The sequence below is a fragment of the Pinus tabuliformis genome, chromosome Q, assembly GCF_031772625.1.
Source record: "Pinus tabuliformis cultivar Carrire ecotype Pingquan chromosome Q, CPIR1, whole genome shotgun sequence".
Classification (NCBI taxonomy): Eukaryota; Viridiplantae; Streptophyta; class Pinopsida; order Pinales; family Pinaceae; genus Pinus; species Pinus tabuliformis.
In genome coordinates this window covers 1,363,313,696-1,363,332,803 of record NC_142296.1, presented here as the reverse complement: position 1 = coordinate 1,363,332,803, position 19,108 = coordinate 1,363,313,696, and the positions used below count along the sequence as shown (strand labels likewise).

At 37.3% G+C, this 19,108-nt stretch overlaps 1 protein-coding gene across 1 annotated transcript in view; it reads left to right on the top strand.

The window, feature by feature from the left end:
• The first annotated feature begins 728 nt into the window (after positions 1-728).
• LOC149224986 (E3 ubiquitin protein ligase RIN2-like) overlaps positions 729-19,108 on the top strand; it is a 138,459-nt gene continuing 120,079 nt past the window's right edge. Inside the window, exons 1-2 of the mRNA XM_089386384.1 lie at positions 729-955; positions 3,404-3,887. Of these exons, the coding sequence (XP_089242510.1) occupies positions 3,648-3,887 (240 nt within the window). The 5' untranslated portion in view covers positions 729-955; positions 3,404-3,647. The remainder of the gene's footprint in view (positions 956-3,403; positions 3,888-19,108) is intronic.

The following is a 19,108-nucleotide window of genomic DNA, read 5'->3' as shown; positions in this document are numbered from 1 at the left end:
ATAGCCAAAGGCTTCATTTTTATCCACCATTGATACATATATAACGAAAAAAACTATGTCAACAAAAATATTATTATTAACTTTAATTTTACTTAACCCTTAAGAATCTTAGGTGTTGATAAAAAACAGAAGTGTGAAGAGTTTTTATCCTTTACAGCCAAGATATAAGGCATTTTTTCTAAAATTAGGCATGCTTTGAAAATCTCTAAGAAATTGGTGGACATTCATACATCATATTTTTTAAATTTATTTAAAGTCAATGCAATCTAAGAAACTCTCTAACACACTAGAACGGTTGATAAGTATTTAAACGAAGTATATGTTGAACATATTCCCTTGAGAATCAATCTATACTATCAATTAAAAAAATAAAAAAATCCTCATCAATTTTAAATTAAAATAAAAAACCTTTGACTAATTAAAAATTTAATATTTTAAAATTTAAAAATACTAACGTACTACACCATTAAAAAATAAATAATAATAAAAATGTGATATACTACCTAACAACACCTTTAAAAAAACAAAAAAAAAATTAATACACATTGTCAGTTTGCATGAATACTTAGTCCGATCGAAAAGAGAGAAATCAAACCAGAGCTAAATACCCAGCCAGCCAAAATAACTAAAAAGAGAATGTACGCGTGTCACGACTGAGACGCATTCATCGAAGCCCATCAAACGGCTTGGACTCACTCGCACGTCATATTCATCCTTCGTGATAACTTTCTTTTTTCACGAATGTACTTTATTTTATTTCCCGACGATTTCAATCTTCGTGATTGTCCAATTCCTTCCGATCAATAACCTCAGGGTTTCAGAGATGCCATGAATCAAACAACGGGAGGCCACTGTCAGGCGCTCTTCGGAAGGATTCCACCATTTCTCCCTGCTTTGAGTTAACCCGACATAAAATCTCACACCAACAAGAAATTTCTGCGTTTTTCGAGCCTCGGTACGTTAAATTTCACCAGGGTTTTGTTCTTTCTTAAAAATTATGAATTAGGGTGTGATCTGGTACGAAATTATACGCCGATTTCAGCTCCAGTCGTTCGAATTGAGTTTTTCTCTATTTGGAGTGTTTTTTAAGCTAATGCTGTGTCCAAGGCATCTTGCTGTTAAGATTCATTTTGGAATTTTATTAAAGTCTTTAGAAATGGGCTGCCTTTTTCGGGCTTTCCAAAGTTCGAATCATTGGGCTAAAAACGCTGGACAATTTATAGCGGAGCTTTGATTATAATAAAGCTTTTAATATATGGGCAAAGTTAAAATTTTGAAGAACACTGCAATGAACATGGCTGAAATTCACACGACTCGCATTATACTGGAGATGCGCATGTTTAGTTTGAATTATGTGGGTGGGAAGAAGATGCATTTCCTTTGTCTAGGATCTAATGTTCTCCAATTTGTCAAGGTTTAGAAAATTTAAGATTCGGCCACTGCGAAATTCATTTCAGAATCCTCACTCCATATCATACATCCCAAGTTCCAGTTTAAAGTCTTCAAAGCATTCACTGAATTCTTGTAGATGAAGGGTAAAGTTTTAATCTTAATTAACACATTATACTCAACTGCGAGTGAATTTATTTTTTCGGGACAGGAAAGGGTCAAGCTATTTTACAATATCAGCTTTACAATCCGATGACCTCTGGGCACGAAGCCGTGACTGAAGGTTTTCTATTCTATGAAATTCTCCTGGCCTTATCGTTGAATTGGTCCCATTAACACGGAAACTTGTTCTATCGGGGGCGGAGGGGAGGAAGGGTGGTAGTTGAACCCGGGTTGTTCTGATCAACGCTCAACTAGTTTCACTTGACCACAACCTGCTTGATGTGGATCACATAGACTTATTACCTCACAAGAGCTGTGCAGGTTATTTATGGGAAAGGATGACCTCAATGATATTTTAGATGAGGTGCAGTTTATTTATGGGGAAGGATGACCTCACTGATATTTTAATTGAGCTAATTGAGAGCTACATTAGAAGAGGCAGATCATAAATAATAACCATTTATTTATTTGCTTTTCTCGATGGTAATGAATAGTTTGAATGTTGATCCATGGCAAATCCAGATTATCCGTTCCAGCTGTCCTTGAATGCATTTGGAGCCTTCCTATTATCATATTTGTACAACTCGCTTAAATTGAAACTAGTTAAATCTCTTACACTGTAGTTATATTATAATGCACATTATATTTTATAACCTCGATTATGTCATTATTTGACCTGTGTTAGGTTCACGTAGTAATTGTGCTATATTAATTGGTAATTAATGACCCACTTGATCCATTATTAATTAACTTTATTTCTGGTATTTTAAAATTATTATTATTATTATTTTTCCCTCCATGTAACAAAGCACCTCACCTTCCTGTCTTTAGGCAAGGGTAAGATATTATTATTATTATTATTGTTATCTCCTTGTAACAAAGCATCCCACCTTCCTGTCTGTAGACAAGGGTAAGATATTCTTCAAGGCTCAAGGCCCTACAACAACAAGGGTCGAAAAGATCATTACAACATTATCTTCAACATGAGTTCAATATGTAACTTGTGGGAATCGAACGTGGGTGGAGAGCATAGTAATCGTTCTACCCAATCACTCGAGATAAACCCAATAAGCTGCATTTTTAAATAGTTTATATAGCTAGCACCCTGCAATTTCTAGAGAGTATGGTCTTGTATAAAATCCAGTAATTTACAGCTTGAAGATGCTATAATCAATGAGGTAGTGTCTCTCGAGGGTTATACTGGCAATGAGGTAGCGACTCTCGAGGGTTGTGTCGGCAATGAGGTAGTGACTCTTGAGGGTTATGTGGGCAATGTTTGAATATTTTACTTGAAGACATTCTACAATCCTATTTCAAGTGCCTCTCACCTTTTTTGAACCTTAGTTCATGGGTAATGTTTGGATTTAACTGCCAGTTAAGGATATGAAGGCTACTAAGGGTTATCCTTGTAATCTGCACTGGGATTTCAGCTTCAATCAAATAGATTGTGCATGCCATACTACCACTCTGCAATTTCCAGAGAGTATCGTCTTTTATAAATTCCAGTAATTTACAGCTTGAAGATGCTATAATCAATGAGGTAGTGACTCTTGAGGGTTATGCTGGCAATGTTTGAATATTTTACTAGAAGGCATTCTACAATCCTATTTCAATTGCCTCTCACCTTTTTTGAACCTTAGTTCGTGGGTAATTTTTGGATTTAACTGCCAGTTAAGGATATGTATGCTACTCAGGGTTATCCTTGTAATCTGCACTGAGATTCCAGCTTTAATCAAATAGATTGTTCATGCTATAATACCTTTCTCTTGTGAAAATTTCATGCTATTTATGCTAAAGATTGATCGATTTTTAATCCATTTACATTTTTCTGTGACACAATTGTGTATGGCAGGCTTTGCAACTGGGAGTTTCTGACAGCTTAGTCAGGCATACTTCTATTTTTGGATTAAACACATTCAGCTGCACCGCTCACTGGATGGATTGGAAACTCTTTCCTATTTGTGCGTGTGAGAAGAGGGCAATACCTTGAGGGAGTTTCTCGATATACATCCATTCGATATTTTGGTTCCTGCTATTGTCCGAGTTGGACCAGGTAGTTTTAGTGAAGTTTAAAAGGCACACTAGAATACATACAGATGGGTGGAAGCTATGGCCTTGTAATTGCTGCCTATACTGTAATCAGCTTTTGTGGAGTTGCATGGAGAATCAATTTGGCACTGAATAAGATTCTCTTGGATGGGGCAACAGTGGAGGAAGGCATTGGGTCTGTACAGGCTGGACTTATTTTACAGTTGCTTCTAGAATCCTCTCTTACTGTGGCACTGTTGACTAATCTTGCAATTAATATTTTTATCTTGATCGCTCTCTTTACCAAGGTATGAACGTTTTGTTAATTCTTTGCACTTTTAAAATGCACATTTTTTGTAATACAGATATATAGATGGTAGCGAAAATATCATACTGTTATGGAAAAATGGTAGGTTGATCCACAACTACAATTGTAATACATGCCAGTAAGAGTTCCACTTTGTTAGCAAGCCATCAAGAAGTTGGTGGCAGATATATTGCTTACTTGGTAAATATGGGACAAAGTATTGAAGTTAAACTTGTAACTCCAACTATAATATATATGTCACACTTTTGCCAATATCGTAACCCCAATTTGAATTGTTAGTATTTATGTTTATTTTTTGGGTTGGGGGTGGGTGGGTGTTATGGTGTGTTTTTTTGAGCCAACACTATGAAAATGACCAAACATTCACTTTGAGTTCCAGTCTTACAGTTTGAGATTAGGTAGCTTTGATACCACGCAAATATTTTCTTACCATCTCTATAAAGTTTCAAAAATTTGTTTCAGAAAACTTCACAACTGTACTTTGTTGTTGTGAACTGGTCATTACTTTCTTGCTTAACAACTACACCCCCCCCCTTGTCTCCCTAGTCTGTCATGGTAGTAAAAGTTCTCTTTACAATCCCTTGGGTGGTTGACTGACCTCCACAAGGCCTTTGAGGAGCTGTCAATCTAGGCCACAGGGTGTACACCACTAGATTGATAAACAGATGTGCCCTGGGCAGCCCCTGAATCTGGCTCCCCCCCGTCCAACACACTGCTCTTCAAACAAGTTCAAGCAGTGAGGCTTCCATCTAGATTTCTTCCCTGTGGCCTTGGATCTTAGGAGAGTTGGGCTTCCTCACTCTTGTTCGCCCCCTAGGATCATGTAACCAGGGCCTTTCACACTCAACTACTTTCTGGATGATATCATCCACAAGTGCATTGGATATGTCATAGTTGTGGATGAGTTTGATGGGGAGCTTGTATGGGGGCCCCCTCTCTTGTCCCTGTTATCTAACACTAACTCAGTAGACTTTGACATCAACTCTTTTGTTCACCACTAGGGCTCATCAGTTTTTAGAATCTTTCTAGCACTTGCACCTTATTTTTATCTCTTCTCTTAGCTAGAAATTTAGTTTATTTATTCCTAGCTTTCAATATTGATATTGGAGTTGCTATCATTCACTAGCATTGTACCTACATTGGATGTACTTTTTTCAGACTATTGACCTAGTTTTGTGGTCTTTTGTTGGACATTAGTAAATTTATCCTATCTTATCTTTTCTAGTGCTTTGTTAGTGCACCACCTTGATTGTTTATTGTTGAAGTAGGATTAATAAATTTGGATTTATCTTCGCCTCATCTTTTCCATATGAGAAATATCATTGAGCCGAGAGGCTCATTCTACAGTCCAGTGTGAAGGCGATGTGTAAGTATGTATATGCTCAACTTGGAGTTGACACGTGCCCCTCTTAAAATAAAAATAAAATATTCTCTAAATAGAAAAAGGAATGTTGGCTATAATAAAAAAGGAAAAAAGAATATGCTATGCATTTTGAACAATTTAAACAATGAAAAATTACACATTGTTTTTTGCACTCTATTAAAATAAGTTTGCACCTGAAGAAATTTGATCCCTCTCGGCTCATGTTAGATCCGTGGTTAAGATGGATCTATGCTGGTTATATTGCATATGAGGAATATACATGTTTCTGTCCTCCTCAACAACGAGGCTATTTGTTGTCACTTGCGAGAATTGAACCTGGGTGGGGAGGATAACAATCATTCCTTCCAACCACTTGAGATAAGCCCAATTGATAAATTTTGCCTCGTTCTTCCTCGCTATAGCTCTTATTTTTTATGTATTGCGTTTTGAAAATGTTGAACAACAATGGTTTTTGTATATTCACCATGCATTTAATGAGCTCACTTGATTACAATTATTAGGAAGACAATTATTGCTATGGCAGTTAGTAGACCTTGATTAATGTTAGTAAGCCTTTTTTGAAACATAAATTATTGCGTCGAGGGGCGCTCTCCAACCCAGTATGGTAGAGATGTTGTAGTGTCCTGCCTGTCCTATTTAATATTTTGACTCGGTCAAAACATAAAATTAAAATAAAATAAAATAAACTAATAATTAAAGTAAAATAGTTAATTTAGTGTGGGAAAATTTTGGACTCTAGAAATATGGTAGAGATGTGTAACTTAATGTAAAGTAATGTAATGTAAACACTTTAACTCCATGTAAAGAAAATAAAAATAACAAAATAAAATAACCCTACAAAAATTAAATAATAAAAAATAAATAAAAATGACCCATGGTATTAGGAACCCATGGTATTGACCTAAGTTGCAGGAAACGTTGGAGAGGGGTCCGTTTCCGATCGGAAGTGAAACGGAAACGAGGAAACTCGTACCGTATGGCCTGGAAACGCGTTTTCGGCCATACTAGCCCGTTTCTCGAGGAGGAAACGTGGCCAGTATGACCGGAAACGCGTTTCCAGGTTGTACAATGGAGTTTCCTCTTCTAAATTGACTTTTTCTTATATTATTTATTTATTTTTTCGCTTCTAATTTTTTATTCGGTGACTAAAATGTCTTCTGGATGCCTCTGAAGTTATAAAAAAGAGGATTTTTTTGAGTGGGGCAGCCTAATGTTCAAGCTTATGGCCGTAGTGTTGATATGCAGTTCATGGTAATGTTTAAGAGTAGTAAAAGTGACATTCTCCTTTATTTTTCATTTTCATCCTTTTACTTAAATTTTTAACATTACCATGAAATGACTCAGGATGTTTGAGAGTGGTTTCGCCCTCATTGGATTTCATATGGAAAAAGTAGAATTTTAGATCTCACTCAAAATCCAACAAACTTATTTGTTTTTCAGGATTTCAGGATTGGGGGGATTGCAATGTTTCCATTGGATTTTGTCATGTACCAGGGTATGGAACTTGTATTTAATCAAGAGAACCAAGCCCTCTATGCAGGGGAGATTCCCAATAATCAAAAGCACGTAGGATACTAGGGTATGGAACTTGTATTTAATCAAGAGCACTAAGGTCGTTCGACTATGTAAGAGGAGACTCCCAATCAAGCATGAGGCAAGAAATTAGAAATTTCTCGTGGCTAATTTTGGATATTGCTATTTTCACTATGTGATCATTTATGAGTAAATGTGTTGTAAATTTAGAGACTTATAGTTTATGCATTGACAATTTAATCATAATGTAATAAATTAGAATGTATCATATATGCTTTATGATTGCACATATTTCTTAAATGTCCTAATATATATATATATATTGCGTTTCCCCGTTTCCAAAATTTGGGGGGGTCACGTTTCGTACCCATGCCCATTTCGGAAACTTGTACCCGTTTCCCCGTTTCGTGCAACTTAGGTATTGACCCAAGGTATTCATGTGGAATGTAACCTATTTAAGGGGGAAATTAAATTAGCCTAGATCCATTTTAGTTTGATGTTATATTTAGATACATAATTAGTTGTAGAAAATGATGATGTTGAATCCATGTAGCCTGTAAAGGTAAAACATTTTTATGGATATGTTCGTGTTGGGCGTTTGTATGGATCTGTTCGATGGCCCTAAGTGAGCCTTCATAGAAACACCCATTTCGTGTAATTAAATATTGTCCAATAATCTAAAATAAATATCTGACAATGAAGGTATTTTCTATAAATAAAACAAAATAGTGAAACCATTAAAAATGCTTTTTGCAATACCCTAAACTAAGGTTGACCTTGCACGGCAACAAATGTATTTATAAAAAATATTGTTTATATTAGTGAATCGTGATAAAATTGTATTTTTATCTAATAAAACTAGTAAGAAAAATATATACAAGTCGAATTTCAATTTTAGCGTAGAATACTGATGGGTGAATTTGGGAAAATTCAGAATGGAAATTATAATAAAAAAGTCCAACCAAATTAGAAGTTAAAAAGTACAAAATCATATTGCATCCACAATTGCTTTTGCTTCAAATCAAATAACATATAACTGGTCCACCACTGAAGAATAGGAGTGTGGACTTGTCTACGTGTAAATGGTTTTTGTTAAAACTGTCAGAACATTCTTGACTTCCTCATTCATGTTTTGTTTGCATGGTCTAGATTTCTTAACACTCCGGTTCTTGGCTCTTTTTTGGCACCAATTTCTTTATTTTTGAGGTGGCAGTTATTTTCTTCCAACTAGTTGGAGTTTCATTTGGTTATTATTATGATAATTATATTTATTTGATTCTTAAGGGTGCGAAAATAATCAAATTTATCTTATTTATTTGTGTATATTATATAGATAAATATATGTTATATTTTCATGTATATGAGTAAAGTATATTATATATATAAATATATATTATAGTAGCCTAGATCCATATTAACACCAGATCTATCAAGCACTGATAGGGATCAAATCTCTTGAGGTGCAAACTTTTTCTCAAGTTTTTCACCAAAAAAAGAGGTTTGCACCTTGAGAGATTTGATCCCTCTCGACGCTTGATAGATTCGGAGTTAAGATGGATCGTTTAATTCTTTTGCAACCTCGATTGGAGTAAGGGGATCTATCATGTCTAAATATTGAATAGGCCATGGATTTAACCTTGTGAAGAAAACAAACTAGTGAGAAAATACTATTAAAGTGCATGGGATGGGCGTCGCTCTTGGTTTGTACAATGACTGGTGAGATTGTTTATTTGCAATGGACTACGAGCTGTACAATGAATGAGTTTACAAAGGGAAACAAGGTTATAACTTGTGACTATCTCATATTACTTTCAATTATTTTAGATGCCCTTAGTAGTTGTTGGCTTCTTCAAGGTTTCTAGTGACACTTTCATTGCTATGGATGCGTTGGTTACATTAGGATTAAGATAGCTACCCAAGGAATCACAATTTACGTCATCATAACCATAGAAAAGAAATAGCTGCTACTTGCTTGGGGAGACCTAATGTGTCATTTATGATAATGATTTGACCTTTAGGCTTTAAAGTTTAATGTTATTGAGCATGTCCTTATTGTTTGTAGTTGTTGTGTGGAGTAGAAATGACTTGACCCTTGGTTTACATTTTTGATATTCATGTTTTTCTATCATGGATATCCTCACCAGTGCCATGGTCTTCTATGGTCAATGACCTAGGCGTCTAGTTTACTCTAGATTGATTACACCAGGATGGAGAGGATCCAAACCTTGCTTCTTAGATGTATCATTCGATGTAAGAGGATTGTCTCCCACCAGATTATTCAATTAGAGTTTAGAGCCCATCACTTCATAATTGGGGTTACCCTCCATTTGGTATATTATTCCCAGAGTTTGGATCTTTGGGGACTTGACATCTAGGAAGGATTAGTATCCATATCTTGCATTTTGTTCTTTTGAGGCCATCGTTTTAGTTGGCCATATTTGCCATGCTTGTGGTGAGTTCCTTGAGGTTTCTTGGCATTTTCAATCATGGGCCATCTCTCCACAACATTTACCCCCCATTAAGTATTTAATGGATGTGCCTGGGCATCTCTTGTTGGCCAAGGAGTTGAATCATGTTGTTATGGGAGGATTTCTATAGATAATACATCCAGACCACTTGGATAACACCTTCAGAGGGCCTTGGCCCAAAGATGGCTTTATACTTGCGACACATTTTGGAGTTGAGGGATGGCTTTATCTTTCCTCCTCCTTATTAGTTCCAACATTGGATGCATGCGATCGAGATTCTCATGGGCCAACATTGTGTGGGGTTTGACAGACTCTAGGTTGAGATTGATCACCATCTTTAGTGGTTGGATAAGATTTGTGAGTGTTGCTGCTTACATGAGCCAAAGATGGAGGTATATCTCATTTTTTGGTGCTCCGTTCATTATGAGATTAGATGTAGATACCACTATTTATTTTGAGGAGCCCCCCTCTTGTTGGAAAATATGGCATTCATGGTCGGTATTTTCATCTTGAAAAAGAAGTGGGAAATTTGAATTTTTAAATTTGCCTCCAAATTTATTACAAGTTGGCCTCATGATGTTTTAGATCTGCTGGGCCCCTAAGTGGCACCCATTCGACCCCCACTTGAAGGCTATATAAAGGATATCATTTCTGCTCATTTGGACACATCAAATTGGTGCATCTTTGTTCCAACGAAATTTCAGGGAGGGCCGAAATTTCAGGAGGAGGCCGAAATTTCATGAGCTTGGTTTTTGTCATGGCACTTGATCATGATCTTGGTTATTGGTTTGGCTATTATCTTGTTATGGTAATTTTTGTTGTATTGATGAATCTAGTGTTGAAATGTAACTAGTGTTGCTCTTCATAATTTGTACATGATGTACTTGTCAAATGAGAAAGAAAAGAAAAATTATTTGTAAAAGATAAATTATTATTATTAAATGGGTTTCTTGCCCATCATGTTGTGGTCCTAGGTTAAAGCACCCATTGAGTGCCCTAGGGATCTTGTTGACAAGTCAAAAGGTCAAAGTCATGATGTACTAGCCCCTAGAGGGCTCATGTAACAAAGAAGGAAAATTATTATTGTAAAATGTGCTGTCTAGAAGCTTCTAAGGGTTGAGTTGGCCAACCCTCTTCATGTCGGCCTAAGGAGGCCTAATTTGCTCTCGTGAAAGGCTATATAAAGAAGAGCCTCACATAATTTGTGATATATTGATCAAATGAAGTATCTCTGATATCTAGCGAAGTCTAGGCAAGGGAGAAAGAAGACTGTAGTTCTCTTGGAAGCCAGTGAAGTTCTTTAAAGAGAAACGAAAGGAAATCTCTGTCCCTCTTGTCCACATGTGCGAGTTTTGGAGGAGATCCTAGGGTTTCCTTAGTCTTGTTTTGCAGAGAAGTTGTTGAAGGGTTTGGCTGGCTCATCTCTTGGAAGGGCTGGTCAAGGTCAAGAAGTCTTCATTGAAGTTCTATAAGAAGAGATTTTTGTGGGTTTTCCTCTCTAGGAGAGGTTTTGGCCCTAGCTAGCAACCTATATCCGGTTTTCTTGTGTTCGCATTGTGATCTTCTTATTGGTATTTGTCTTGACGATGAACAAAACTAAATCATAATGCCTAATACTCTAATATAGCTCACAGGAAATGTCAAGAATTGCAGAGAAATCAATTTAATAAATACCCTAACTAATTGCCCTAGATTTCATAACATGGTATCAGAGCTAGGGCTTTGATCAGAGGGCAAAAAGAAGATCAAGTTCGGCTTCATTCCATCTCAAGCAAGTCATTGACCCTAGGCCGAATTTGTGGTGGCACCAAGTTCAGTTTTTGGGCAATTTGTCAAGCCTTAATTGTAGAAGTAAGGCCGCAGGCATTGCAAGACCAACAAGAGCACTTTGAAGACATTTCAACCCTATTCAAGGAAACCTAAAGGCTAATCTAATAGCCCTCTTTTGACCGCACTCATTGACAAATAAATCAAAGTTTTTTTACACCATTATATAGCCCTAATCTCTGCATCAAGGCCACAGACCTACTTTAGCAAAACGAAGGCATAATGAGCATTGTTGTGAAGGGTTAAAGATTTATCTAGCAGCATAAGAGAGGCCACACCTCTTGACATTGGAACAGAGGTTAAAAAGAGACCACCAAGTCTGCGTCTATCTTCCAAATCACCGAATTTCTGAAGCAGCTTCACTACTCTGGTATGTACATTAGAATCATTGTTTTGTGAAGGGACTGTTCTAGTTTTGCAAGGCATTCAAGGCCTTCCTTTTGGCAACCATATCAACCCTAGTAGGGAGACAAATCTTCTATACATGGTCTGAAATTCTATGACATTGTTTTACACATAAGTGACAGTCTCCAGAAGAATCGAAATTCTTAGACTTCACCTGTGCAAGTAATTAGTCCCAGATCGATTTTGTTGAAGGGATATTTTGAGCATATGATTGGAGCATAGTCTCACTGTCAAGCAAAACTCATACCCTTAATCTATAAATGATCTTCTCTATCCCTGAGCATGAGGTTCGGGCTATTCTTCAAAATTTTGAGCATACAAGTAAAGGCTAGTAAAGAAGAAGCCCAGTTCTCCTATTATTCTGTGCATAGTCACTTTTCAAAAGGACTCAGTTTGAGCCTCAGTCACCAAGGAAGAGGAGCTGTGACTCTTATTACGTTTCTATGCGTGAAGAAGACTTAGACCGAAGGATCATTAGGATGCAGTGCCATGTACATAAGCATAAATGTTTTTAAAAAGAAGGCTCATCACTCATGCTCTCAGTGCTGAACAATGGCATAAAAGGATTAAAGCATTTGTACACTCTACAAAAATAACAATATATGCTGACTCGTGGATATAGCATTTGAGATCTATGATTTGTGCCTTCTACAGTGACGTGGCCAGTCTATATATATACACAGTTTTCAGTTGAAGCTGACCTGTCGAGATTTTTCAAAATTTACAGTGGCAGTATTGTTTTAATTGTTGAAACCCTAGTCCTAGTGTTTAGACATTAGTGGATATTTGGTCACGTTGGGAAGGAAGGAAAGCTACAGGTAGAAGGTGAAGTCACATCTTTGTGACAATGACACTATAAATGCTAGACAACTTATGACAGTTAAGACTCTGTGGAAAATTCTTGGGCATAAGAAGAATCATTGCGTCTGTAGCAGTCTGTCCAGTGTCCAGTATTAAGATGGATTCAAAGGGAGAGCAGTTTGCTGAAGGAAGCAACAATAGGGTCACGATATTGTGACAGTCTTCTCTTTGAAGGAAAGTCTTGTTTGCTTAAACTCTGTCCCATCATGGGAAATAGTACATCGTTGCTGACAACTCTCTAAGATCTATGCATCAGAACAGTAATATAATGTTACTGGAGCAGGAAAATATAAATAAAAAACAAAGAAGGATATCTTGTTTTGATACACACCTTGAAGGAAATCAATGAAGAAACCATGGCATCCGAAATTGCAAGACTACTTCAGGTATGTAACCATAAGGTATGTATGGCATATTCTTTGTTAAGGGTCCATCATGAACTATTTGTTGAAGAAAGTGTAACTAGGTTCGGTCTTCATAATGACATGATCTTTGTAAATGATGTAATAAAAGAGAATAAATTATTTTTTGTATGCCTTGCTACATGGGTTTCATGAGCATGAAGTGTCAATAGGTAAAATACTTCTTCTTGATGTGTTTAGGATTTATTAATAAATTCAAAGAGTCAAGTCATGTATGAAGGAGCTCTTTAAGAGCCTATGTAAAATGTATTCAAGTCAAAGCAGCCCTCCAAGACCAAGAACAATCCTCCATTGGCAAGCTCAAGAAGTCTGCAAGCAAATTGATACGAAACTGATCAAGTCGGCTTCAATATTGAATTAATTATATAAATGGCAGTCATGTTGGCTTGGATAAAAGACATGTCGGTTCACAAGTTCAAGTTGGCTCAAAATAGGAGCACAAACCACTATAAATACCCGTCTAGGGTCAGCGCAAATGGCACAAGAAGAACTCGTTTTCTCTCTCTGAAATTCCGCATATATGTAAAGGAGCAGATCCGCATTACGAGAGGGTAATTGGTTAAGGGCTTGACTGCACCTCGGATGGGGATAAGGTGCAAGCAAGCTACACCTCAGATGGATAGAAGGAGCAAGAAAGGACTTCAGATGGATAGATAGTCTCGGCATAAAAATGTCTCTGCTCTCTCGGATAATACCACAGTCTTGGCATAATGATAAGCCGTAGAGATGATCAGTCTTGGAGGATATAGTCTCGGCATAATGAAGAGCCGCAGTAACCATTACAGTCTCGGCATAAATGGGATAGTAAGGATCTCAGTGCAGTGAAGAATAGTATCACATCTCGGTGGATCTATTTCCTAACAGTCAATGTATATATATGTGATGGAAAGAACTTCGGATCCCTCACTGTCTTTGCCCTGTAAGAAAGCTCGCACGTGTGATGATGATGATAGAGCCTTGAGCGCTACTATCATAGTAGTTGATGATTGACACTTCTTCCTAGTTGGGAGGGAGCTCCTCCCTGGTTGAGAGGGAGTTACAAATATAGTTCTCTTCATGTGTCATGCACTAGACGAGGACTAACAATCGTAAGTGTTAGTGAAGGCCATGAGGAGAGAATGGCGTCCGAAGGATTGGATAAGCATTTGAGATAGATACTCCTTGAGGATTTGAAATCCAAGATAGGAAGCAATCTGGTGACCGATACTCTTTGAGGATGAGGAGGGCATCCAATAGGTAAGAGTAGTCAAAGAGGAAATTCCTTGAGGATGTGTTAATCCAAGATGGGAATTGTCCTAGAAGGACATACCTTGTGAACATCCGGGTGGGGTATATGCCTTGAGAGGTAGTGTGGTGTCCCATGTAAAACCTCCCAACATTGTGCTCCGATCTATTAACAGATAGAGTGTGTTAGTCAAGGCCTTGCTATGTTGACAATGCTGGTTGTATATTCATCATAAGGTTGATGCTTAAGATGGCTTACCAATCCGACTCTTCTTATGAGAATAATTCAATAGAAGTACTGTCCTTGTACCTGTCGTCAATTATGAATACCTCCCTAGTTAAGAGGGAGTGTTGAAATGTAACTAGTGTCAGTCTTCATAATTTGTACATGTGTCATGACTTGATGTATTTATTGATGTACTTGTCAAAAGAAAAAGAAAAGAAAAATTATTTGTAAAAGAAAAATTATTATTTTTAAATGGGTTTCTTGCCATCATGTTGTGGTCCTAGGTCAAAGCACCCATTGAGTGCTCTAGGGGTCTTGGTAACAAGTCAAAAGGTCAAAGCCGTGATGTACTGGCCCCTAAAGGGCTCATGTAACAAAGAAGGATAATTATTATTGTGAAATGTTCTGTTTAGAAGCCTCTAAGGGATGAGTTGCCCAACCCTCTTCATGTCAGCCCAAGGAGGCCTAGTTCGTTCTTGTGAAAGAAGAGCCTCACCTCATTTGTGATATATCGATCAAGTGAAGTATCTCTGTTCTCTATCGAAGTCTGGGCGAGGAAGAAAGAAGAGCGAAGTTCACTTGGAAGCCAGTGAAGTTCTTTGAAGATTAGCGAAAGGAAATCTGTCCCTGCTGTCCACACGTGTGAGTTTTGGAGGAGAAGCTAGGCATTTCTCAGTCTTTTTTTGCAGAGAAGTTGTTTAAGGGTTTGGCTGGCTCATCTCTTGGAAGGTTTGGTCAAGAAGTCTTCATTGAAGTTCTATAATCCATAAGATCCAAGGTATGCAACTCTGTGGCATTGTATGCAGGGAAGGACCGAGACTGAGATTTGTAAAGTTCTAACCCTTTGTTGAAATTATGATTCTGAGTTTATGATCAAAGGTAAGTTCTACATTTTTGAATCTTTCTTTCTGAATCCGAGTTTATACTGAAGCTCAAAATCAAAGGGATGTGAGGGCTTATATAGGGCTGAGCCCTCTGTAACTTATCTCTAAAACTTGTGCGTCTGTATGAAAGACCGAACATTCTCTGTGTAATCCACGACAGAAGATTGTGACATGTGTAGTATACGGATCTGAAGAATATCACGAAGTCTTGAAGCTTAAGACTATGACTATGCTTTGTGACATTTATCTTTGTTTTCTGAGCTATGTTCCTTGACATGATGTGCGAGTATACTTTCTCAAGGATTCTCTGTTCATACGAGTTTTCTCTATGGTACCTATGTGAATCATTTATGAGCGTCTCTGTGGTTACCTGAGACATTAGTACGCTATGAAGATTATGCAAAGGTTGACCATATTCTGGGTTCAATGAGTCAAGACCAGGCAAGGGAGTGCAAGTCTCTGTGGATGGCTTTCTAATCCTAGATTAATCCTATCCGAAAGTCGCCCAACTCAGTGTCACAGCCATCGAAGAAATCTACTGAAGTCTGATTATAAGGTATGTGATTTTAATCAATGTTCTGTTGAAATTTTTAATCCAAAGCAAGTGGGAATATGTCTGGTGTAAAGGCAAATCTTGGGTATCATGTGAAGAACTGAAGCATTCAGGACTGGAACCATACTTCTGTTATGCATCTCTGTCATAAAGTCTATCTGAGGTCTTGATTTATGTCGTATAAACTCAAACTGCTAGATTACTATTTGGAGTCTTGAAGTCTTACCTTTGTCAATTTCAAGATCTGAGTTCTGAAGCTACTGATACAAAATTTTGGGCTATATCTGATGTCAAGAATTTGAGGAAGGAGCGTTGAATTTTGTCTTGGAAGAAGACACAGATCTGTAAGAGTATGAGCTATTCTGAAAGAAGAAGGAACCTCTCTAAGGCATAAATGTCTTTGCCCTCTCTCATTGAAAATTTGTAATATCTTTGTGCTTACTCTAAAGGACAAAGTTAGAGGTCGAATTTTGTGTTGCTGGCCATTTGGTTGACTAGCCCTTTTATATATATAAAAGACCTAATCTTCTACAAAATGGAGCCGACCTAATAGCAATGAAATGGTCATATATTGTTTAATCAGGATTATTGTAATGGTTAGTTTTAAAAGCAATCAAACTGTGAGGAATGGCTCTGTCTCCAAATGGCATTCAACCAAATTTGCTACAGGAAGCCAACTTCAAGTTTGAAATTTATAACTAGAAGGTCTCTAAAGGACATAAAGAAATAAAAAAGTTGCAAATGAGAAGCCTTCACATTGGTATGTAAGCTGAAAATTGAAGCTATCATCAGTTGTCATGCAATACGATATTGTTTAAGGTCCTCTCCATTACAAAAATGAGCCATGGAAAGGTATGACTATAAATAAAAGAAGTCACATGCAGATTAGAATATATATGCCCTAATCCTGGATGGTCAAATGGATTGATCCTTGCTACTGTTCAATGACAAGGAGGGTCTGTTGATTTTAAAAGGTTGTAAATCCTATCATAACAAAAGGACTAAAGAGGGAAGCCTAAGAAAGATGTAACCCTAGATAGAAATGATAGCATGATGTGAGAAGGCGATGACATGTATACATACACTGAGGGTTTGTGATCCTTAAGAATATTTCATATTCAAGGTTTGTAAAGCTGAAAAGTCGTTAGGGTTTGAAGTTATAACCATAGCTGTTCAAATTGCAAACCCTAGCCAATAGCTGTTAACCCTACCTCGATATAAAGGGTTGAGAAAATATTGGGCTTATGAATTGATTGCTAAAAGATCTGACATCGGTTGATTTGCAGGTTGAAATCAAGAAGGCTAAAGATCAAGAGGGAGCTGTCTTGATCAGAAAAAGATAAGTATCTTGTATCTCTTTTATTGTTTTAATTTTTAATGACATTGAATTGTTCATGAACCCTAGGTAGGGTTTGGAGAAGGAAATCAAAGGCTTATGGACCATTATGTCTGATTGATAGAAGAAACCCTAACACTTTAATGTTGATGTATAATTCTTGATGATATATTCCTTGTTGATGATGATGAGTACTCCTTGCTGACAATGATGTACTGTTGACGTGGATGATGTGATTGGACTCCTTGATGGTGATTTGGTCTCCTTGATGCTTACTCTTTGATAATATGGGCTTATTGATGATGTGGATTCGTTGATAATGTTGAAGATTGTGACATGGACTCGTTGATGATGTGAACTCGTCGATAATATTGATATTGATAATGATGATAGGGTCTCGTTGATGATATTGATGATGATGATGTGGATTTTGTGATGAGTTTGACTCTTTAGTGATATGGACAAGGCCTACTTCTTGAGGATGATTTATGATGATATGCAAGAAGACAACTTCTTGATGATTACATGATAATGATTCCTTGACAATTCTGATGTGGACGAGATTAACTCCTTGATGAACTGAACAAGGTTAATAGGAAGACTAAGATCGAGAGGGAGCTGACACACTCTCAAGAGATAAGTACTTTATTGTTTCAATTATTTTTGCTTGGTTGTATCTGTTTTTCCATGGCCTCCTAGTGAGGATTGTAGGTACATAATGAAGACTACCAAGGTGTGGCATATTGTTTGATGGAAGAACAATGTGATAAGAAGACATGTGATTGGATGAGCTCTATATTGAGAGGGAGCAGATAAGATCAACATGATTGAAGCATGATTCCTGACCTATGAAGATGGCTAAAAGTTTTGAAGAGCGATGCTAATCTAAATATGCTGTAGATGAATTTGTGATGTATTGATGATATGTATCTCTGACAAGGCCAGAGGACTTCTGTGTAAGAGGGAGTTGATTGAAGAACTGTAAAATTGAAAGTTGTCGAGGTTGTGGCCTGATGGACTATGAGTCCATGGACACTTGCTTGATAATAAATTTGAAGAAGTTGCGAAATTTTGTTGTTGACTTGGTTGATTCTCTGATTGGCTTGTTGAACCACCTGATGCATGAAATTTCCGACTCTATCTGGGCTAGATGTATTTTGGGTGATGTATTGGTCTAAATGACGTGGATGGTATTGCTGCATCTAGCACGATTGAAGCTGAAAATGTAGCTGATATATAAAGTTGGTTGCTGATATTTGCTTCTGTGAGAAGCCACTTGCTATCTGTTGGATTTGACTATGGCATACTCTTTTGCTGATAAGCAGGTTGATTGATATTTGCTTATGTGAGAAGCCACTTATTGTCTGTTGGATTGTACTATGGTTGATTACTTATGTGAGAAGCCACTGTTGAAGTCTATTATTGTTCGCTGATAACTGCGAATGTTTGCTTCTGAGAGAAGCCCCGACTAAAGCTGAATGAACAATTCAATGTTGTTGATTGCTGAAATGTTTGACAAAGTACTAAGATCCACCATGGCTACATTTCCGATGTAGAACTAATTGCTGATGTTTATTTGAAGAAACTGGAATGACTAAGAATCCCCTTGAAGAGGGAGCAATGATTACATAGCATCCTAAATCTTTCTTACGCTGCGGCTGTGAGAACAATGGATTGGTCCGGAAGATTGTTCCTCCCGTAGGCTTTGTGCTGTGAGACCTTGTGGTTCGAGAGATGTATTGATTTGTCGATTCCTCCTGTAGGTTGTGTGCTGTGAGACCTTGTGGTTCGGGAGATGTATTGATTTGATGATTCTTCCTGTAGGCTGTGTACTGTGAGACCTTATGGTCTGGGAGATGCATTCATTTGTAATTCATCCCTTAAGCTGTGTGTTGTGAGACCTTGTGGTCAGGGAGATGCATTGAGATGAGTTGGATGCTATGTATCTTTCCTAATGATTTCTCCCTTAGGCTGTGGGTTGTGAGACCTATGATTGGTTGGGGAGATTGATCCTGATAGAGAGAGAGATTTGTATTTGTGATCTCTTCCTTGGGATGTGGGCTATGAGACCTATGATT